This window comes from Lagenorhynchus albirostris, chromosome 21 (genome assembly GCF_949774975.1).
Source record: "Lagenorhynchus albirostris chromosome 21, mLagAlb1.1, whole genome shotgun sequence".
Taxonomy (NCBI): Eukaryota; Metazoa; Chordata; class Mammalia; order Artiodactyla; family Delphinidae; genus Lagenorhynchus; species Lagenorhynchus albirostris.
Window position 1 is genome coordinate 20,972,550 of NC_083115.1, and position 23,970 is coordinate 20,996,519.

At 38.1% G+C, this 23,970-nt stretch overlaps 1 protein-coding gene across 1 annotated transcript; it reads right to left on the reverse strand.

Moving 5' to 3' along the window:
* Positions 1 to 450: 450 nt before the first annotated feature.
* On the reverse strand, positions 451 to 20,371 carry LOC132512658 (coagulation factor XI). Its single transcript, XM_060136437.1, has 14 exons — positions 20,317 to 20,371; positions 13,807 to 13,969; positions 12,405 to 12,511; positions 11,573 to 11,732; positions 10,235 to 10,344; positions 9,362 to 9,521; positions 6,953 to 7,062; positions 6,698 to 6,860; positions 6,501 to 6,607; positions 3,820 to 3,988; positions 2,388 to 2,563; positions 1,608 to 1,703; positions 910 to 1,049; positions 451 to 636 (listed from the first exon to the last, which is right to left on the reverse strand). Exons 1-14 carry the CDS (start codon positions 20,369 to 20,371, stop codon positions 451 to 453), a joined length of 1,902 nt encoding a protein of 633 aa, XP_059992420.1.
* Positions 20,372 to 23,970: the final 3,599 nt, after the last annotated feature.

Sequence of the window (23,970 nt, forward strand, 5' to 3'; positions counted from 1 at the left end):
CGCGATTTGATGGTGACTGCCCTTGTTTCCATTTTCTCCAGTTCCCATTTTTCATTTAACAAATCTTTTTACAGTGGTTTCTTTGAGCAGTTCTACCCGATCCTTTGGTGCCACTACCTCATTCTTTTCTGGTCTATCTGGGTATGTTTTCATCCTCAAAGTCTTAATCTTATAGTATTCGTTTGGCTCAGGAAAGGTGCAACCAGCGAGCAAGAGACTGGGTGCTGATCGCCCTCTGCTGATGGCGGAACTGGGGGCATTGCCCTCTGCTGATGGCGGAACTGGGCGTATTGCAAATGACAGTTTTGGTGTGTTCTTACCAATACCAAGCCCCTTCAATCTGTTACAGTCTCAGAATTGTAGCCTGTGGAGGAAAATGACGGTGCAGTGTCTTCTTGGGTGAAATCCAAACCCTCTTCCAGGGAATAACCTGGCTTACGCTTCAGGGAGTCAAATGGCATCTGGGGACTCTTTCAAGCTGCTTTGCGTTTTCTCCAAAATCCAGTCCACGTACTCGACCACGTTGGTGTAAACACCTGGCCGCTCCCTTTGGCCACAGCCTTCGCCCCAGCTTGTGATGCCTACCAAGTGCCAGACCTCGTTGTGCTTACAAGACAGGGGGCCCCCTGAATCTCCCTATGACAAATGGAGAAAAGAAGAGGCACGCAGATCAGTTCAGACACTTCTCATCTTAAATACACTTTCATCAGAGTGATTTCACCTAAAATTCTGTCTTGGCCCTTTAATAAACTTCAAAGAACCGGATTTCTTGTTTTTCCCTCAGTCTATCAGATTTCAGGGTTAGGAAAACAAATCCACTGTGTTCCCTGCTCATTGGCAGAAGACTGCTTTAAAAATGCATGAAACATTCTAACGTGAGTGTATTCAATTGGCTGAGAACACTGTTACCTTGCAGGCATCCTTCCCTCCTTCTTTGTAGCCTGCGCAGACCATCTTATTAGTTATTTTATGCCCTCTGTATCCTGCCTGGCATTCTTCATTTGTCACCAAGGGTACCCGGGCTTTCTGGAGAGTATTGAGTATTTTGTCTGAAAAAAATGTTTAGTTTGTTAATGGAACAACTACTTATATATAATATATATACAAATTTAAATATATGTAGTTAAAATCAAAACCATACCTATCTAAAAATCTAGAAGGAAAAAAATACTAGGTTTACTTCATAGATCTTTTATAATTACAGAGTATAGAGAAGATGTTATTCTCACTATTGTGAGTACCGTTTTGTTAATGTTAATTAAGTCCAAAATTAATTACGGCTCTAACTGGAATTACTTCCCAGAGAAAATAATTGGATAACAGGCTAAGACATTTACTGAAAACTCCTAGGTTTTGAATTAAACTGCATTAAAAACAATGTCTTTAAAGAGATTGTCATATTTAAAATTTCCAGTCAAACAGACGAGGTGTCGTCTTCACTTGAGTGATTTTTGTCTTTCCATCTTTATTAATATGTTTTCTGCAATTGAATAATATTATTATTTTACTCTCATTTTAGCTGTATGAATTGATATAGCGGAAAAACTTACGACTAAATTGTGTTCTGTATCTCGAGCTGGAGCACACAGAGAAACATCATTTCTTACCTCTTAATTTTTTGTACCCCCATCCAGTCACCCAGCACTCAGTATACGTCACATTTCTATCTCCTTTGGAAGGTAGGCAGATGGGTCGTTGAGAATCTAAATTTTAAAAATCACAGTTTAATGATCAGAAACAAAATACATCTTCTTTCCCAGGAAAAACTTCCTTCATGTTCCATTATTTCGTGTGTTCCCTATTTATTATATTCTTTTTTTTTGTCTCCTCGTCATACATTTTCATCCCTCGTGTTCAGCGTTATCTGTCACACATCCCAGGATGAGGGAACGAGAGAGACAAGCCACAGCCCTCTCCACTAACTCCGTCACTCTCGCGAGGCCTGTGGCCCTGTAGAAATTGCTTCATCATTCTGACCCACAATCCTTTCTTCCTTAAAAAGCAGATAAAAATCCTCTTTAATATTCCAGTATATTATCAAGTTATGTCATTCTGTGCATCTGAAGAAGCCTGGGGACAACCTACCATTTCACCCACACCCCAAAATAAGATGTAGCCGTCAGGAAAGCACAACAGTCTTAAGACTAGCCCGGCACCCCCTCCCCCCACAGTCTTAAGACTAGCTCGGCACCCCCTCCCCCCAACAGTCTTAAGACTAGCTCGGCACACCCTCCCCCCAACAGTCTTAAGACTAACTCAGCACCCCTCCCCCTTTCATGGTAATAACACATGGAGAGATTGCCAGGGTCTGGCTGTGAATCTGGGAGCGTGAAACATCGTCTCCATGTAGTCACTGTAGACAGCTTTCTGTTTAAAATTTTCCATACCTGTGTAATTCATTGTCATTTCCAGTTTCAACAAGGCGATATCATATCCACTTTCTGCCATTTCATACTGATCATGAATTATTATTTCTTGAACCCCGAAGAAAGATGTATCCTCTTTTATTTCTTCTTGGTTTAAGATGCCACTATAGACACGCAAAGCTTTAGGTGACTCTACCCTGAGGAGTAAGCAGTCGAGGAAAAGAAAGTTCCTTTACCGAATAATTCCCAAGCATCTGAGGTACAGTGCTATTTGACTGACTGTTACTAACTAGGTAATATTTTCTGCCAACGGTGGGCTTTTAAGTGGAAAGAAGTGATTTTATGCTAAGATTTTTCAGTCACATAGTCCTCCTATATGGAATGTCCTGGGCTATCATTTGCCTTATGTTAAAGACACAAAAATCAATGCATACTTTTTCTGCCTTTCAACACACACTCCCAAACACACACACACACACACACACACACACACATATAAAAGAAAAAAAGTTCTGGGTTTTACTTTCATTGCTGGGGTCGTTGGCTGTGACCCTGAGAAATTCTCTTGGACTTTCTGGTACTCCATTTTCCCATATGTAAAGGGTAAAAGAGACGATTGACCTCAAATGAATCTTTGAGTAATAATATGAGTAAGTTGCATACTGATAAAATAAACAAAAACACAAAACTGTGTCTGGAAACAACCCAGAAGATACTGAGGTGCAAAGAGGAAGTTTGGCCAGCTAAAATTCCCTGGGTTACATATACTCTGAATGCTCTCCCGATGGAGCTGTTAAGTTTACCAGTATTGAAATTGACTTAAGTAGGGAATCCAGTTTGATGATGTACAATAAACTCTTCCTTATGGGTCTAGAAACACAGCGGGAGAGAAAGAGAGAGAGATGGAGGGAGAATGAGAGAGGAGAGAGAGAGAAAGAAGCAGAGGAAGAGGAGAAGGAGAAGGAGAAGAAGAAGGAGAAGGAGAAGAAGGAGAAGAAGAAGAAAGAGAAGAAGGAAGGGAGAGATTGAGGACAAGGGAGGAGAAGACGGAGGGGGGGAGGGGGAGGGGGAGGGAGAAGAAGTGGGGGAATAAATGGGAAATTAGATTCAGGGAGCAGGAAATTGTCTCCGAGTTTAGTTCTGGACCCAATGCCCAGACAGTGCACAGAAGATGATACGCTCTTAATAGGAAATAACCAGAGCTCCTCTGGGGATGTGTATACATTTAACTGGAAAAGTGGAATATTATGAAGTCAAACAGCCATGTTCCTGCACCTGTTCTGATGCTGGTAGATCATGAGTGGCTCTTCCTTTTTGCTTTTTATCACTAAAGACAGAAAATTAATTTGGCAAATAGGATAATTTACATCTTTAAAATTGTACTAAAATACTAGGGATACATTTAATATGTGTGTGAGTATGGTGAACGAGTAAAAACAGCAGTGGTACTGACTCGCTGAAACAATGAGCAGCTGTTAATATCCACTGGTTTCCGATGATGGAGCCTCCGCACAGGTGTCTCTGGGTGGGTGATGTGATGTACAAAGTTATCTGCCATGGCCACTCTCCAAGAACAGACTTGGTTCCTCCAACAATTCTGGGCTTGATTTTCGTTGTACACGCTACAACAGAAGGATTGCAGTGAGTTGGTTCCTACATCTTCATTTTCCAACAGTAGTTATGTTCCTTCAGGCACACAGGGAAAAAAACCTTCCCTGGATTCAATAATTTACCACGACCTTGACTTGAAGACACTTTAGAATCAAGTTGGCAAAGCACAACATGCACATAAAAACTGAATGATGAGTCACCTTGTAATCGCATGCCCCCAGGTAATGCCTCATCTGGGGCGGCAAGGCAGTCTTACCCTCCATCAAATGCTAACCTCAATGGTTCTCTTAAAGCAATGGTTGTCAAGTGTGGCCCCCGACCAATGGCATCACCTGAGAATTTGTTAGAAGTGCAAATTCGTGAGAGCCACCTCAGACGTAGTGAATCAGAAACTCTGACAGTGGACCCTAGTCATCTGAGTTTTAATCAGCCTCACTAACGTTTAAGAACTACTGTTACAAAGAAAAGTTCAGCACCTTCCACTCCGTTTGTGGCCTTTGTCCAGTTCCTCCCCATCCCCTTCCATTCCAGCTGCCCTTTGGTCCCAGTCACTCCTGCTCTACCCACACCCAGACCTGGCTGCTCTTCTGTTTGTGAGCTGCGTCTGCCCTTTGGTCTTGTTGACAGACTGGGGTTTTCTGCTCAACCTTTGATGTTTCCAAGGACTTTGATTCAAACTCACCCTTCTGTTTTCTTTCTTGCCTTAGAAAATTAATAGATCAGTAACTAAAATATATTAAGAACAACTAAATAAAGACCTTATTAAGATGAGTTATAGGTCTTGGTGTTCGTTCTATTCGGTTTCTCAGTTCAAAAAAATGCTTTAAATATTTGTTTTTAGCCTTACATTTTGTGTTAAGAGATGTTTCTTTGAATGGCAATTGCTCTGTATCTTCACAAAGTTAAGTTATAGCGTAGACAAATGACAGTACAAGATATGATAAACATCTCAGTTAGATATTCCCTCTCATTTTAGGGTATTATTTCATCTAATATAATGCAGCAAAACCTAATTATCTAGTTTCACTTATTTCAGAAGATGCACTAAAAAGACATCAGATTTTATTTTCCTTTATCTTATATTTTCTGCTTTAGCTATCAATCTACCCCTGATTTATTCTGTAACCTCTAGAGACCAGAGTCCCTAGATTCATTAGAAAAGAGCAGGAAGGAGGGTAGAGAATGAATTCTGCAATTAAAGGTATAAGTGCTGGTTCCCTTTTTTAAACTATGTCAACATCACTAACAGCAAAATTTGCTGCATCCTTTCTATTGCTTGGTAGAACCAAGACAACAGAATGATTGTAAATACTCCTTCTTGTCTTAGGTAAGTTTATTGTAAGAAAAACAGAGAATGTATGAGATACAACTCAATTTACTGTCTTTTTAAAGAAGCTAGAGCCATCCAGATTCCCATCAGAGCCCCTCTAAGCCCTAGAAAGGCAGAATTTCCCAGCTAGGATGCTAGCATTGGACACAGTATACAGTCATATTGTATGTTCTATTATACAAAACAAGTTCTCAGAAGTTAAGGATTTATTCACCTCTCAGTAGAGCCAATATTTCTGACACGGAAGATTTTCATACTTTGAAATCTACGACAAAGCATAATTATCACTTCCATTTCACTCATTAAATCTCAGTTGCAACTTAATTTATACTGTATTATAATATTGGGCAGTAAGCAGTAAAAGTCTAAAAACATGTAGTGTACGTAAGTCAATGAACATTAAAGTCATAATAGGTTATTACAATAATTTAGAGAGGAATGTGTGTATTAGGCTCTTTCCTGTTTCATCCCTTACACAGTGTTGTTTGCCTACAAACCATCTTTTGTTTCTATGCTCAGAAATTGGCCACTGGAATGGAAGCACTGCTGATCTGATGTGTACTATAATTTTTATGTTATTATAGGTCTTGTTTAATATAGACAACCTTTCTATTTCCACCCTACTATACTCATTGTTACAAGTTAATAAGGTTTTACTGTAACTTTTGCTAATATTCATAAATATGCAGAACACTTGCAGGAAATCTAAAGGCCCTGGAGAAGGAGCCACTTGAGTATTTCTTGCACAGATACATAATTTTCCAAACATATGATGTTATGTTTGAATTAAAGATCAAGTAATAGCCAGTAGAAAGAAAATGACTAATCTGATTAACCAAGAGGCTGGTTGATATTTCTATTGTAAAGGGTAATAAAGATTATTGACCTTGATAACAACAATCAGACATCAAAATTTGGGCTGAGCCTGAGTCTCACCAGGAAATGCTGGTTATACAAATGTATCAAATTATAACACATATTCAGTTAAGGCCACGCAACACAGAGTTTAGTCAAAGCGCAATATTTACCTTTAAAACAGGTCAGCCTGAGTGATAGCAGTGAAAATAACAGAAAATTGCATCTAAGTTCATTACTTTACTAATTTTCTCCCCTCTGTAGCTACTACTGACTCTCTTAGTCATGACATACTCAGTATACAGGGGATGTATTTTTTCAAGTGACATTAAACTCACCATTATCCATTTTACATAACCTTAACGTATATCCAGAGATGTTTCCTCTCCCATGAAGTATTTTAGTTGGAGATCCATTTGCAGAAAGCTTTAAGTAGCATTTACCCCTGCAGGTTGGAAACAAAATGGTATAAACATAATTCCTCCCTGCAGCTAGATGGGGCAGGAGCATCTGTGGAACTCATCATACGTCTTACTTCCCTCCGTTGCAAGGTTCTTGAGATGGAGAATAGGTAAAAAATTGACAGCGGATGCTGTTGGTACATGTTTTCTGGCAGGCTTCGTGCCCGTCCACGTCAACAATGTCCAGTTCTTCTCCCAAGAAATCAGTGTCACGGTAGAATGAAGAATGGCAGAACACTAGACAGCAAAGCACATATCAGATATGAGACGTGAAACCCTAGCGCACATTTGTTGATTGTCAATCAGAAGGAAGAGCTTTCATTGTTTACCTGGGACACTGTGCCGGCAGTTTTGTAGACTAAAACCAGAAAGAGCTTTGTTCTTTCTAATGCGTGCGCTTGGCAACCCACTTGTAGACGTTTTAAGTAGACACAGATTTCTAACAGTAAAAAAGGGAAATACAGAGATATCATGTAAAACATATCAAAGAAGAAGACATTTTCACAGCACATACAGAAGTCAGCTCCTGTTGGCGTTTAATAGGGAAGTTGTTCCCATTTTGAAAGTACTATTCATAAATCACTGACTCAGACTCCATGATCCATAGGTTGTAGACAAATTTACCAAACTGCCTCTAAATTTTCTAAGCTTGCTCTATTCAACAGCACTGTTCCTAGTACCTTCCTTTTTTATTTCCTTTCTCTCAACTCTCCTAGACTATCTCAACGATTCAAGAATTTTCATGCTACCTACAAATCTGCTACCCAGAGTTGCTGTAGGCGTAGACAGGGATAAGCAAAATCCACCACAGACTCCATACCCAGGCAGCATCTTTCTGGGAGGAAGTAGCTTTTCCTAATTAGCACAAAATCACAGTCTGGAGCTGTGCTGTCCAACAGAATTTTCTGCAGTGACGTAAATATTCCACATTTATGCCAGCCAATACAATAGCCACTAGCCAGCCATATGCTGCGTCCTTGAAATGTGGCTAATACAGCTGAGGAAATGGATATTTAGTTTTATTTAATATTCATTAACGTAAATTTAAGACGCCAAGTCTTGGCTTGTAGCACCCATGTTCCTCTCTCACCTTGTAATGAGGATTAAATGTGTTGCTCTTCTTATAGGTATTGATTGGGAATTTTATAAAAGGAATAAAAAAAAGAGCAGTGATTAAGACAAAGTAACACATTACAAAAGTGTCTTTCTAAGTTCTGAAGTTTATAATGCCTCAAGGCTCAATCTTTGACCTCATCTCTTTCTCTGACTGCACTCAATTTTTTGGTGACCTCATCAGTTTCAGTGGCATTAATTACCAGCTGTATCCTGGTGACACCTAACACAGATCTAGGGCATAAACCTCCCTTGTTAAATCCCAGACTTCCCTTTCTAACCACCAATTCAATATTTCTCTCTGGATGGCTACCAGGCACCTCTTGCCTCTTGAAATCATCTCTGCAGGAAATCTTCCCCCATCTCTTCATTGGCATTGCCATCCTTCCAATTTTCTTGGGCCAAAAATCTTGGAGCTATCATTGACTCTTTACTTCACAGCTGGCATTCAGTCCGTCAGCAAACCTTACTGGCTCTACATTGACCATATATCCCAATCTAATCACTTATCTTTTACTTCCACTCTGGTCCAAGTAGTGCAGGGTTTTTAATCTATTGAGTTGACTAATGGTATCCCCGCATTTAGAACCATGTTGAGAAAATGAAAGTAACAGATATATTCTCATGTGACAAACCTAGCATTATACTTCCGGAATTATATCCTCACTTGATAAAAAACCAGTCTTGCTTGATAAACAGGAACTCAGGGGCTTACTGTGGCTGGATGGCTTTGGGGGACACTCTCCCCAGCAATGAGCAGCAATGTCAAGCAAATAACAAGGGCTCTGAGAATTCAGATTAAGATAATACATACAATCTAGATTTTTAAGCAAATAATCTTAAGATTTCTTCTTCTTTTTTTTAGTGAATTTTGTTAGTGAGGAGCAGCAACCCCAGCAAACATCCCTTTGATGATCATAGCAATTTCCTGCGCTTTCCAATGTTAATACCCATCGGTAGGGAAGCAGGGTCTAAATTCTCAAATCTCCCTGCACCGTTACCCACGCTTCTGTTGATGAAGGCCATCGCTCCACCCCTCTCCACTTTGGATTTGACAAGTCACTGATATTTCCAATTCTTTCTTTCTGCTCCAGGTTCAGTTATTTTAACCAGGCACTGAACTAAGATGACCACCTTTATTTTCTTCATTCCTTTCAGAACTAGCAACTCTCTGAAGGCAGAGACCTCCCTAACATAAGGAAAGGCGAGAGTCCTGGGTAACACCAGATTTGCAGTCAATAGGTGGGGAATGGAAAGAAAGAGGAACTAGGAATTCTTCTTTGCACCTTTTATGTATCCTTGACAGACATTTAGATAAAATTTGTAGTTGCTCAGAGTTTTTTTTTTTTTTTTTTTTGCTGTACACGGGCCTCTCACTGTTGTGGCCTCTCCCGTGGCGCAGCACAGGCTCCAGACGCGCAGGCTCAGCGGCCATGGCTCACGGGCCCAGCCGCTCCGCGGCATGTGGGATCTTCCCAGACCGGGGCACGAACCCGCGTCCCCTGCATCAGCAGGCGGACTCTCAACCACTGCACCACCGGGGAAGCCCCTGCTCAGAGTTTTTAATGGTGGCTTTTGATCAACTGTTTGAAAAGATAACACATGACACAATCTTAACTCCTTACCTTTCAGATATTGTTGGCCATTCTTGAGAAAAGAAGGTAAAGAACAAACAAGTGGGATGGTGAGTACAAATGCTGCGACAGACAAAAGCATCTGGAGCCATGACACTGTCAATGTTACTGTCTGCAAACATTGTTCTAGGGAAAATGTCCCTGATACAAGCTGTGCAACAGAAGAAACCGTATTTAGAAAGTCAGTTCACCAGCAGCATTGGCAAAGGTAAAACCCCACTCATGGTGTTCGTAAATTCCATATAAAAAGTTTGTTGGGGGATGAGGGAGGGATGAATAGGCAGAACACAGAGGAATTTTAAGGCAGTGAAAAATACTCTGAATGATACTCTAATGATAGAAACATGCCATTACATATTTGTTCAAACCCATACAATGTACAACTCCAAGAGTGAATCGTAATGTAAACTGTGGACTTCGGGTGACTATACGTGTGTCAGTGTAGGTTCGTCAGTCGTAACCAATGTACCATCCGGCGAGGGTCGTTGGTAATAGGGGACGCTGTGCATGTGTCTGGGCAGGGGGTATATGGGAAATCTCTATCCCTTCCCCTCAATTTTGCTGCGAACCTAAAATTGCACTAAAGAAACAAGGTCTTAGTAATTTTTTAAAGTTAGTTTATCCCAAGATCTTTTACATTTTTTAAAATTAGGATAACTGAAGTGATTGTTTTAAGCTTTAAATTCAAATATAAGCTTTAATCATATAGAACATAATGAATTTTTTCTCAAGAAGAAGATGAAAGATCATTGGGTCCATTTCATCAGTAAGCACAAATTGGTATCCTAAGTTATGCCCATCGTACACATAATCAGCACCTACTATTTAATGGCTAAACTACCTCATTAAGAAAATAATAGTTACCCAGATTAGAAAGCGCACAGGGCTTCAGTGAGAATCCAGACACCACTTCACTGAGCTTTGTTATGTTGGTTGGCATCCCCGTTTGGGTGTACTTCAACAGACAAATGTTACTAAATAAAGACCAAAGTGGACAAATATTTTATCCCTCCAAATGCAAATACGGAAAACATAAGATAATAAGAAACGCACATTTAGAGACAGCCTGGGCATGACAGCTAAAGAATTGCTCTGAAAGGTATTGATTTGAGAGATTGGACAGCTGGTTTGAGTCCCAACTCTGCCAAGAGCTGGTGGTCCTGTGAGTTTTGTCAGCTTTGTATTTTCATCAGTAAAATGGCAGCTTTAGATGGGTGGTGAGATGAAGAGTAGAGGTGTAGGAATTGATGACTTCTCAAGCTCTGCTCAATTTTAGCATTTTAACTTTTTTATAATACGTAGCAACTCACAACTTCCTGGCTCGCTGTTCATGCTGCATTGAATCTTAGACGTAAAATATGTAAAAAGGTGTAGTTTGAGCTGAGCTAAAGAAAAGCCCTGAAAACTTAATTATTAATTTGAGGGTTTCATTCTGTGTTATCATTGCTTTTCTTCAAACAAATCTTTGACGCTTTATTGCCACTCATCTCCTTTTTGTGAATGTCTAGAGCAGAATGTTAAAATCCAAACACCAGTCATTTGAACTTTTCTTTCATTGTTGGATTTCAGATAAGTGTAGCTTCCCGTATGAATCCAGAACATCTCAAATATTTCTAAATAAAAAAGTTAATGATATTTTTCCCTAAAAATATTTTTTAAGAGAAAAGAGATTAATCAATTACAGATCAGATCCTTTTATATTCTTACACAGGAGGTTTATACCTGGAATATTTCTAAATCCAGTAGGGGGCAAGTTTTGAAATACTTCACATGGGTTTCAGTTACTTTGTCTCAGGTGGGGAACTGTTGTTTGGAAGGATATCTGAGTAGTTTTTTCATTTTGATTCTATAGCTTCATACTGTAGCATCCTTTAGGCTGAGAATGGAACTGTCAGACCACTGTAATTGTTTCAAAATTGCCACTTTAAAAATGTAGTGCTCTTCAAATTAGCTAGGCGATGCATTAAACATTTTTTTAAAGCGTCATTGAAAGACAGACTCCGTACTACAAAATGAAATGCATCCAAGTTGGACTTTAAATGCATTTTCCATCAAGAAAACTGGGAGTACTTATAGAATTGTCTTGTAGGGGTCAAAAATAAATTTTTAACCCCTACAAGTTGAAGGAAAAAAAAAAAGAATCCCATTTTGTTTTCTGTCAGATAATCTAAGGTCCTTGGGCTCAGTCCACAGCTCACTCACCGATACTTTACGCTTGGAAAGTGCTCTGTGGCGAATGTAAAAAAGTGACAGTGCCTGTCATTCGTACACCTCTCTTGGCATTCCTGAGCACTCTTGGTAATAGAGCTGTTATGGTTCAGGCCCTTCATATGTAGGTCCACATAAATATCTTTGTTGCAAGCTGGAAATAAAATCAGAAAATACGGTTATCTTCCAGTCTCTGGGGGCATCTGATAATTCTATCTTAGCAACCGTCCCTCCGGACTTGCTATTTCAATTCTTTCCCTGACTTTTCCTCAGAAGGCGTCTAGTTTTATTTTAATCTGCTCAACTCCTACTCTCACGTGGAAACGGTAAGAGAATGTCAGTGTCCTTTTTGCACTGCAGCAATATTAGACTTGTACATTTCTGCTTCAGCTCTATGAACTGACGTCTCTTGTCTCCTTAACTCCACTGATGGATTGATTCACTAATAAACCTATTCAAGTATCTGGAATATCTCACCATTAAGACAAGGGTCATCTTAACCTTTATGGTTGCTTCCTTTGATTTGAATTAATATATTTAATAAGGACTTTCATATAAAACTTTAAGCTGGGAAGGAGAAAGAAAATAAGTGAATGATGAACTGGTGTAGTTAGATACGTCCTATGAGATAAATTTTAATGAACTATAATGGGGTAGGGGGGACATGCATGTATGCTAGTTTTTCCTCTATGAGGAAAGAACTTCATTAGGAGACCTCGTTTCCATATAGCAGGGTTTTATTTCATAGCCACAAAACCATACCTGATGTAATTGCACATACACATCACAATAACTAGTATATATCAATTCTAGCAAGACATCTTACCACTTATTTGGTCTGAGCATTGCTTAGAAGAATATCCAGAAATTGCTCCCGTCATATTGACCATCGGCAGTGTTTCTGCAACACTGTCTTTCAGGATGCAAGTAAACCTGTTTTTTAAAAAAATAACATTACTGGGTGAAAATCTATGTTTTAAAATAATGGGTCTTAAAAGTTAGCACACAGAGAGTCAAAGAGAAGGAAACAAACTTCTCTGTCTCATGCCAAAACAAATATATTCTTAGCAAGACTGTGAGCTTGTTTTCCATTCCAACATCCCGACATTGAAAAGATCACATGTAATGCTCCTTCCTAACTGGAAACAGGAGTGGGTGAACTCCTGTTTGATTAATGTTGGCTAAATGCCTGTTGGTTAAATGCAGCTCTCTGCCTGTTTCTGTACCGTTAATGAGCTAAGAAGGGTTTCTGTGCTTTTTAATGATTACATTTGAAATCATTGTGTATTTATACAATATCCTTGATTTTGCCTCTGGACCCACAAAGCCTGAAATATTTACTCTCTGCCTGTTAAGAAGAAGTTTGCCAATCTCTGTTGTAGATTCTAGAATAGTAAATTTTATAAGTTCAGGGCACTATGTAAATACTATGAATGCAGTAATAATGCACAAAGATGTTAATAACTTCATTCTGCCGTAAAGCTTTATCATTAAATTTTCAAGCTCAATATGGAAACAAAAATGGTGGATGGAATGTCCTAAAAATTTTAAGAATATGACTATAGAGACAAAACCACCAGATGCTATTTGCAAATCTTAATAAGATTCTGGTTAATTGCTATAAATTACACTTGGGGGACAATTGAGATGATATAAAGGGATTCTTACTCATTTTTAATGTTTTTTGTGTAAGATAATGTATGTTGAAATATTTAGGGGTGAAGTGTTATGGTGGTTTCAAATTATTTCAAATGGTTGGACATCTACACATACATAATAGGGAAGACAAAAATGGCAAAAAGTCTTGGGGGCGATAGGAAATCATTGTACTATTCTTTCAAATTACCTTTATAAATAATGAATTTTTTTCTAATAAAATAATTGAGGGAAAAGTACCAGTTTAAGTCATATCAAATATCAATAATCAGTTGAAAAGCAAAGAACAAAATGATTAATTGGCATTAAAGTAGAAAGAAATCAGAGAGAAAGTATCATTAATATTGAGACCACAAGAACCACACTGAGGGGCATGTCTGTTCCTCCTGACCTGCCTAAACACTACCGTTTTTTCTGTAATATTTAATATTTCAATGGAAGGAAAATACATTTTCCAATTGTTAACATTAAATTTTATAAAATGGTAGACGGCAATTTATTGTTGGTAATTGTCTGTCTGTCCATCTGTCGTATAAAATCTATTTCCTCTATGTAGAAAAGCAAACATTTACCACTTGGTAGGATCTTCAGATGATGATTCAGCCATAAAAGTGAAGAGCAAACACCTTGGATGGTGGGTGCAGACTATTTGGCAGTGCTTGGCATTTGGTGTGTAAACAACAGTAATGTCTCCTCCTTTAAAGTAGGCATCTTGGAACAGCTTGGTCACACACTCTGTGTTATAATACATGACACGTGTTATTTGGGATTTTAGTGCGCACGTACCCAATCAGGTAATAATCTCACAAAGGCAAGAGAAGTAGGGCTACTTAACAGGAAATATGCCTGAACATGGAAATCAGGGCAATAAAAGCTTTTAGTTTATTGGATAAGCAGCCCCAGATAGAAAAGAAAATCATGTGTGCCTCAGTGGAATGGTGCTTCTGAATGATTGTCTTGGAGACGTGGGTGCCTTGTGAGCAATTGATTCGTTTCTCAGATCTTCACAGGCAAAAATGCTCACAGGTCTAGAATGACCTCTGCTTTTCCCTTTCCCCAGCGCCACTCCGTGTCTAAACTCCATGTTTATATGAAACAAAGGCTCCACACTGATCATCTTCGGGTGGCATCTGATGGCCCTGGATGTGATAATGTACTACATCACCTCACTATATTAAATTGACCAGTTTTTTTGGTTTGTTTTGTGTGTGTGTGTTTTGTTCTTGTTGTTGTTTTTGTGCGTTAGTTTCTGCTTTATAACAAAGTGAATCAGCTATACATATACATATATCCCCATATCTTCTCCCTCTTGCATCTCCCTCCCTCCCACCCTCCCTATCACACCCCTGTAGATGGTCACAAAGCACCGAGCTGATCTCCCTGTGCTATGCGGCTGCTTCCCACTAGCTGTTTTACATTTGGTAGTGTATATATGTCCATGCCACTCTCTCACTTTGTCCCAGCTTACCCTTCCCCCTCCCTGTGTCCTCAAGTCCATTCTCTAGTAGGTCTGCATCTTTATTCCCGTCCTGCCCCTAGGTTCTTCATAACCTTTTTTTTTAGATTCCATATATATGTGTTACCATATGGTGTTTGTTTTTCTCTTTCTGACTTACTTCACTCTGTATGACAGGCTCTAGGTCCACCCACCTCACTACAAATAACTCAAGTTCTAGGTCCACCCATCTCACTACGAATAACTCAATTTCATTTCTTTTTACGGCTGAGTAATATTCCATTGTATATATGTGCCACATCTTCTTTATCCATTCATCTGTCAATGGACAATTAGGTTGCTTCCATGTCCTGGCTATTGTAAATAGAGCTGCAGTGAACATTGTGGTACATGAGTCTTTTTGAATGATGGTTTTCTCAGGATATATGCCCAGTAGTGGGATTGCTAGGTCATATGGTAGCTCTATGTTTAGTTTTTTTAAGGAACCTCCATACTGTTCTCCATAGTGGCTATATCAATTTACATTCCCACCAACAGTGCAAGAGGGTTCCCTTTTCTCCACACCCTCTCCAGCATTTATTGTTTGTAGATTTTTTGATGATGGCCATTCTGACTGGTGTGAGGTGATACCTCATTGTAGTTTTGATTTGCATTTCTCTAATGATTGATGTTGAGCATCCTTTCATGTGTTTGTTGGCACTCTGTATATCTTCTTTGGAGAAATGTCTATTTAGGTGTTTTGCCCATTTTTTTTTTCTTCTGCCCATTTTTGGACTGGGTTGTTTGTTTTTTTGATATTGAGCTGCATGAGCTGCCTGTAAATTTTGGAGATTAATCCTTTGTCAGTTGCTTCATTTGCAAATATTTTCTCCCATTCTGAGGGTTGTCTTTTCATCTTGTTTATGGTTTCCTTTTCTGTGCAAAAGCTTTTAAGTTTCATTAGGTCCCATTTGTTTATTTTTGTTTTATTTCCTAAATGGACCAGTTTAATTGACCTACAACACTATGTTAGTGCCTGTCCCACAACATAATGATTGGATATTTCTGTACATTTCAAAGTAATCATCATGACAAGTCTAGTTACCATCTGTCAGCATACAAAGATATTACATAGTTATTGACTATATTCCCCACACTGTACATTTCATACCTGTGACTCATTTATTTTGCAACTGGAAGTTTGCATCTCTTAATCTCCCTCACCTGTTTCTCTCCTCCCCCTATCCCCCTCCCCTCTGGCAACCACCTGTTTATTCTGTTTTTCTATGACTGTTTCTGTTTCGTTATGTTTGTTCATTTGTTTTGTTTTTTAAGAACTAATATGGTCTTGTGGGTCAATTATACTTCAAAAACAAACAAACAAATTCATTTAGAAAGAGATCAGATTTGTGGTTACCAGAGGCAGACATTGGAGAAGAGGGGAATTGGATAAAGAAAGCCAAAAGGTACAAACTTCAAGTTATAAGATAAATAAGTACTAGGGACATAATGTACAGCATAAGTATAATTACCACTGCTGTACGTTACATATGAAAGTTGTTAAGAGAGGAAATCCTAAGAGTTTGCATCATAAGAAAACATTTTTTTCAGTTTCTTTAATGTATCTCTATGAGGTGATGGACGTTCACTGAACTTACTGTGGTCATCATTTCACAATGTATGTATGTCAAATCATCATGCTGTACACCTTAAACTTATACAGTGCTGTATGTCTACTATACCTTAATAAAACTGGAAGAAAAATAAAAACCAAACAAATAAATAAATAGGCAGGAACAGACTCTTGGAAAAATTATTGAATCCCCTTCCACTGAAACCATAAGTAAGTTAAAAATACAAACAAAGCTAAATTGCATAAAATTAAAATTTGCTTCTGTTTCTAGAAAGAGATATTGAATATTCCAGATTGTGGAGTTTTAGGTCATTATTACTTAGTCACTGAATAAAAGTGTTGTAGTTTTTAATTTTGGTATATTTTTATTGACAGATACTACAATATAACCCTTAGTTTTCTTAATATAAAAACAAATATATAAATATATATAACAAAAATAAAATATTTGGACAGAATAAAATATCACTTAAATTTATTGTAGCAAAAATAAATAAAATTAAAAATAACTAATTTCTATTGTAGTAATAACCAACATACCAATAAATATGTGAGAAAGTATATAGGTAAAAAACAGTAGAAATTATCACTAAGGCTTATAGGATTATACAGTCCATGGACTTAAATGGGGGCAAATTTCATCTTTATTTTCCCTAGCTTATAACTAAAATATGGCATATCTTTCCATTATTAATGTAAGAAAAAAATGCATTAGGGTTCACAGTATCTGTGCCTTTGTCATAATAAAAATCGCAGATTTAAAAACACTATAGTTGCAGATATCTCAAAATATCATTATCACTCATTTCTAGTTTGATGGTAATTACTATGCAGTTTTAGACCCACCACTAAATCTTACTACATAAAGTGTTAATAGGAAGCACATGTATTTCTATATAAATTTTTTTTTACAGTTTAACTATATTTAAATATAGTTTGTTTGGTAATCCTATGTATTTTCACTATTTCTTTAAAACATTATTCTGAGGATGGAGTCCAGTTCACTAAACTGCCAAGGGATACATGGGAGAAGAGAGTCAAGGATCCTGCCATAGCTCTCCTCAAAAATCCACCCCATATGCCTTCTGTATTACCCATCTATAATAACCGCTGTATATAACATGATTTTCTCCAAAATTGGCAGCTCCCTGAGAATGACCTGAGGGTGAACAGAATCTTCCTCCTCTCCCCAGGCTCTGTGTTGCTTCTAAGGAAGCTGTACGGCAGCCTCCATTAATAGAGGGTCTATTCGCACCTCGAAATAGTCCCGTTGACCAAGGAAATCCCACCTCTTAGTGCAAAGCAAGCATGCTGTATTAAAATGTTACTTTTAAGAAGCTTATTGCTTATTTGGTAAATTAAACAGATTTTACATGTTTAATATAGGTGCTGTATTTCTTAAAGTATACCACCTACTAATTGGATCATTTAAATTTACAAGGCAGATTGATTTTCAAAATCCAAACACAGCTTCTTAGTGCCAGTAAAAACTGGTTAATCTGTTTTTGGTGAACTAGAAAGTGCCTGTTTTTGTATATGGACTTTGTATTCCAGAATTCTTGCTCATATAATTTATTGGCTCAACTAATTTATGTGTTGGTTATTTTGGACTTTTTGAGGGACACAATCATATCATCCATGAACAATGAGAGTTTCTTTCTCGTCCTTTACCTTTTACTTCTTTTCTTTTCTTATTGCAGTGACTAGGCCAGTATAATGTTTAAGGTAATTAATAGTGAGTATTCTTGTCTTATTATCAATTCCTAGGAAAAACTTTCAGTATTTCACTATTACTAGCTTTCGTGAAGATTTTTGGTTTAGACTTTTGTCTGTTTGTTTCTTTAAAGATATCCTTTAACAGAAGAGGGAAGTTCCCTTTTAATTCCAGTTTGCTAAGAATTTTTAGCATAAGTGGAATTTTATCATATATTTTTTCTGCATGTATTTTAAATTATTATTTTTTATTGTAGTAACATATATGTCTCCAGAACTTTTTCATCTTCCCCAACTGAAAGTCTATATCCATTAAACACTGCCCATTACTCCTCCCCTCAAACCCTGGCAACCACCATTCTACTTTCTCTCTCTATGAAATTGACTACTCTAGATAACTTACGTAAGTAGAATCATCCAGTATTTGTTGTTTTGTGACTGGCTTATTTCATTTAGCATAATATCCTCAGAGTTCATCCATTTTGTGGTATGTGTCAGAATTTCCTTCCTTTTTAAGGCTGAATAATATTTCATTATTAATGCGTGCATACCACATTTTGTTTATTCATTTGTTGACGGATACTTGGGTTGCTTCCACTGTTTGGCTATTGTGAATAATGCTGCTATGAATATATCTTTTTGAGACTCTGCTTTCATTTCTTTTGGGTGTATACCCAGAAGTGGTTCATCCACTGATTTTTGAACACTAAACTAAGTTTTCGTTCCTGGAATAAACCCAAACTTGTCACAATGTAATCATCCTTTTTGGGTTTCTTTTAACATACTGCTGGGTGACGTTTGGTAATTTTTTTTGTTTCTGATAATTGCACCTACATTCACAAGGAAAAAAGGCCTATGATTTGTCAAAATGTTGTAATATCCCTGTCTCAATGTCCTTGTCATGTTTTGGTATCAAGATCACACTGGCCTTACAAAATGCTTTGGAGACTGTGACTAAGTTAAGCTTCCCTAATATATGTTTGTTTTTCAATTACTTAATTTCTGCTGTTTCATTTTTTTCTTCTTTCTAGTTTTTTTGCATTTAATTTGCTATTCTCTTTCCATCGTCTTAAACTGGATTCTTACATCATTAATTTTTACAGTTTCCCTATTCTAATATATGCATGTAAGTGTACACACTTGATTTCAGCACCAATTTAGCTATGTCCCAAAGTTTTGATAAGCCATATTTTCATTATTATTCAATTCAATACATTTTCTAATCTCCATTGTGATCTCTTCTTTGACTGATATTTATTTAAAAGGGTATTATTTAATTTTGAAACATTTGTGATTTTCCAATTGTCTTTTCTTACATTTTATCTCAATTCTATTGTGATTGGATAACATGCTCTGTAGAGTTTTAATCCTTTAAAATTTGTTGAGACTTGCTTTAGGGCCTTTTATGTGGTCAATTTTTGTAAATGTTCCATACGCATATGTAAAGAATGTATATATGTAGAGATGCAGTTCTCGGGTCCAATGTTCAAAATATGTCCATTGAGTTACTACTGACCTATCAATTAAATAACAATACTATTTCGTAATGATGACAATGAAGGAGTATAATAACCTGGATAAGAATCTTGTCACAAAGAAAAATGAAATTATGAACTGTAGTGTTTTATTTTAAATCTCTTTACCTAGATTTACCATTTTCCACATATGCCAGAAAAAAGTTAACTGCATTAAATGCTAGCAACAGTAGCAGAAATTAAATGTAATATATGTAAGGCTTTTTTTAAAAGGAATGCTTAAACTTTCATTTTAAATAAAGAATAAATATAAGGGCTAAAAATACTTGAACTGATATGTCCTTCTGAATATTGGTTAAGTAATTTATAAACAAACTTAGTGGACATGGTGTAGAGTGGAGAATTCACAGCAGTGATTAAATTATTGAGATGCATAAACTATGTAGGAATATTTGCATTTTTGGACATCTTGGGGGACATTTTTCAGTCCAAAATTGCCTCTGTGTGTGTGTGTGTTGCATTGAACTGACTGCTTTATGGAAAATTGACTAATCAGTGAGGCAAGTCAAGATTTCTGCTTTTTAATATTGGTCTTAAATATCATTTAAATGTTTGATATAGATTTAGACATAAACATAGTATAGATATGGATATAGATATAGACATAGATTCTTAGTATCATGAACAATTCCTTTACCTCAGTTTCCTTCCCTGCTTTGAACAATAGTGTGATTTTCCTCTCTGGGCTTATACCCTTCTGTTTTCTCATCACAAGTCAGGGAACCAAGCTATTCCCAGTCCATACTAAAGATAAAACTCTACTTACCACCAGAAACTGAGGCAAATAAAATGAAATGTACCATTTGATATAATAAAGTCATCCTACAAAAAGAAAAATGTACATGTGTTTAGAACACAAAATGTGAATTTATAATTAACTTACTGATATCAGAGTTTACAAGAAATACGGAGGGAAAGGAGTAGTTAATTCAGTAGTGTTCACAGAGCTCCTATCGTAAGCTGAACTTTATCCTTCCCCAACCCTAGAGCGTTCCTCAGCATGGTCGTATGTGCAGTGGTCAACACGTTCATGGTTGCGAAGGACCAACGGCTAAAAGGGAAGGGTCCTCTCACTTTCCTCCCTTCCCTCCCTCTCCTCGGCCTCCAGCTCACTATTAATCAGACATTTCTCACTGCCATCATCTGACTCTCTCCCCATCCCAATTTTTCCATTTCTTTCTTCTCTTTCAATTCATTTCCTTTCTTTCCATCTTTGAAGTTTCTTTTCTAAATCTGTCAAAGAAGCTATAAATGATTTTTTAGTAACAAAATTTTCTAATTTAAAAATTATGTTACAAATCTATTCCTAGGTTGTCTTGGTCACTCATACATGTACTTATCCCCACAAAGCCCTGAACTGACAGCTCTATGAAAAACCTGCTATGAGACAAATCAAGTCTTCTGATTTGTTCATATTGCTCTTGAAAATCTTTTTAATTTGTAAAATACTTGCTATTGAGTACAAACTATTACTCTTCTTCCGTTCTGCATCTCCCATCTCCTCCCACATGGCTTACGGTTATTAACTAAAAACCTCCAAAATGTTAAATCGGACACATTTTAAAAATCAATCATTGTCTATTGTAAAAAAATTTAAAAACCCCATGGTACAATAGAAAAAGGCACTTCAAGGAATAATTGCTTGAGGGAAATCTTAAATAATAATTTTTGAAATCATACCTGAAACTCCTTGTTTGCTGCAATTCTTAATAAGAATGTCTTTGTTTTTCCAAAATGGTTTTCATCCTCCTCTAAATGAGATTTTGCAGGTAATGTTCACTTAACTTTAATATTTACTTTTACTGGTTCCCAGTGTGATGTAACATCGTCTCTTTGTACAGCATGCCTGTGAAAGTCCTTAAAATCTTTGCATATCAAACACATACCTTGGTAGAGGTGCTTGCTTTTTCAATACATTAATTTTTTTCTCTCTCATTTTACTATGCATTCAAACAAGTGACATACAGAGAAGCTTAGAGAACTTGAATTTGCCCATGTGCCTTAGCAGTTGGTCAAACTCACAATTAGGATGCCTGCTGGCCAAAGCTGCACTTAACCGCAATTTCAAATAGCAACTGTTAATCATTAATTCCAGGCTAACTCGAGTCTCACCATTTAAAAAGAAAACAAGGGAAGTCTGATGGACTTGCTGATGCTCAGAATAGCAGAGAAATGAAACTCAGCTGTTCGGGGGTTACAGAGTGGGTAGAAAGTAAGGGGCCGATTGTAGATGCCCTGCTCTTCTGCAGTCACAGTTTCCATTTATATAGTGTTACCTCCTCAGAGGCCTAGGAAGGTAGGATTCATTCTAAAGAGCCCAGCTCTCTTTTATCCCACTTGCAAACACTGAATGCCTTTAGACTTTAAAATTCTTTTGAAAAATGGAAAAATATGTGACTTTCATAGCTTTCTTTTTTTAAATTTTTGGGTGCGTTGGTTCTTCACACAGGCTTCTCTAGTTGCGGTGGGCGGGAGCTACTCTTTGTTGCGGTGCGTGTGCTTCTCATTGCGGTGGCTTCTCTTGTTGCAGACCATGACCTCTAGGCGTGTGGGCTTCAGTAGTTGTAGCACATGGACTCAGTAGTTGCCGCATGCGGGCCCTAGAGTGCGTGGGCTTCAGTAGTTGCGGCCTGTGGGCTCAGTAGTTGTGGCATACGGGCTTAGTTGCTCCACAGCATGTGGGATATTCCCGGACCAGGGATCAAACCCATGTCTCCTGCATTGGCAGGCAGATTCTTTTGGGTTTTTTTGCTGTACGCGGGCCTGTCACTGCTGTGGCCTCTTCCGTTGTGGAGCACAGGCTCCGGACGCGCAGGCTCAGTGGCCATGGATCACGGGCCCAGCTGCTCCGTGGCATGTGGGATCTTCCCGGACCGGGGCACGAACCCGTGTCCCCTACATCAGCAGGTGGACTCTCAACCACTGCGCCACCAGGGAAGCCCTGGCAGGCAGATTCTTAAACACTGTGCCACCAGGGAAGTCCACATAACTTTCTTTAGATCTCAGTGCACTAAGACACCAATGGAGAGCTAAGAAGTGACTGTCTAGCTGTTGAGTGACAAGCAATCCCAGAACAGCAGGTCAGTTCCCTTTGTCCATAAGGGCACCTCCTAGTGGTAGGACTTGTTGCAGTTCATAGAGAGGAAAGCTTATGAAATACTTTGTGGGGTTTCACTTAATTATGTTTCTGTTCAGAGCCTTCCCATGGACCTTGAAGAAGGGCTAGAAGCTCTACGGAAATCAGGATGGTGCATGTCCTCTGTTACCCAGATCTTTCATTAGTTTATTGGTCATGTAACTTAAGCAGAAACCAGACTCTTGCACTTACACTAGCTACCCGTGCTTCCCTGGCCAAGCTGCTTTCTCTCTCCAAACTTCAGGTCCTCGCTTAGAACATTAAACACTAACTAGCTCTAAGGATCTCTATGTGGTCCCCTGAAAACCTAAAAGAAATAAAAAATTTAAAACCTTTTAAAATACGTTTGATTTAAATAAATTTTAGAGAAAGATGTTATGGTTCAGTGAAGACTTCATATTTTCCAGAGAAAAGCAAAACAAGATCTTAGGTTTATAAATGGAGTCATGATTTTAAAAAAATATTCTGAAGACAAAGAGAAGAATAAAACGACAAGTCAGTCCCCATTTCAGAGCTTGCTGAAGTTATAGGTACCAGAGGAAATATTGTGTTTTGTTCAGGGACAGTATTGCTGATATGAGTGTGATCTTCCAAATCTAGAAAGTGTTGCCAGTTTACTTGGCTTATTTCAATATTTGGAGACAGAGAGAGACAATCTCATTTTATGTCTATCATAACAATGTTGCCGTTATCTGAACAGTTTCTGAAGGTGTGGAATAGCCAGTGCCTGGTGGCCAAATGCCTATGTAGAAAGATGACCCCAGATCGGGAACACTGGCAGGTCCTGTCAAAGCTCTTACAGGAAGGGATGTATGGGGGAAATAGAACTTACTGAAGGAGACAGTAAGGAAAAGGTAAATTTGAAGCTTAGCCCCAAGGTAGGAGGCCAACGTAAAAAGGTGCACTATACTATTCTTCTAGGTTCAGATAACCCACCTCTTCCTTGCAAAAGTGCATGTTACACAGGTTTCTTCGATTCCACCCGGCAGAACAAAATCCAAGCTTACCGGCTTTTCACCCCAAGTGAGGCAGGCAGTAGTAGGTATGAACAACCATGCAGGTGAGGTCGAGAGAAGAATTTAGTATCTCTGAGATAGGCTGAGACCCAGAGGAGATGGTGAGATTAGAATGATCCCAGGCACTGTGCTAGCATCTGGAGTCACATATCTTCCAGTCTGTTTCACTATCAGGAGAAAACACTTTTTAATCACACTCTTTTGCCATTTTATTTCACAACAAACAGTCGTGGAGATCCTCGGTTGTTTTCTCTCCCATTACAGCATT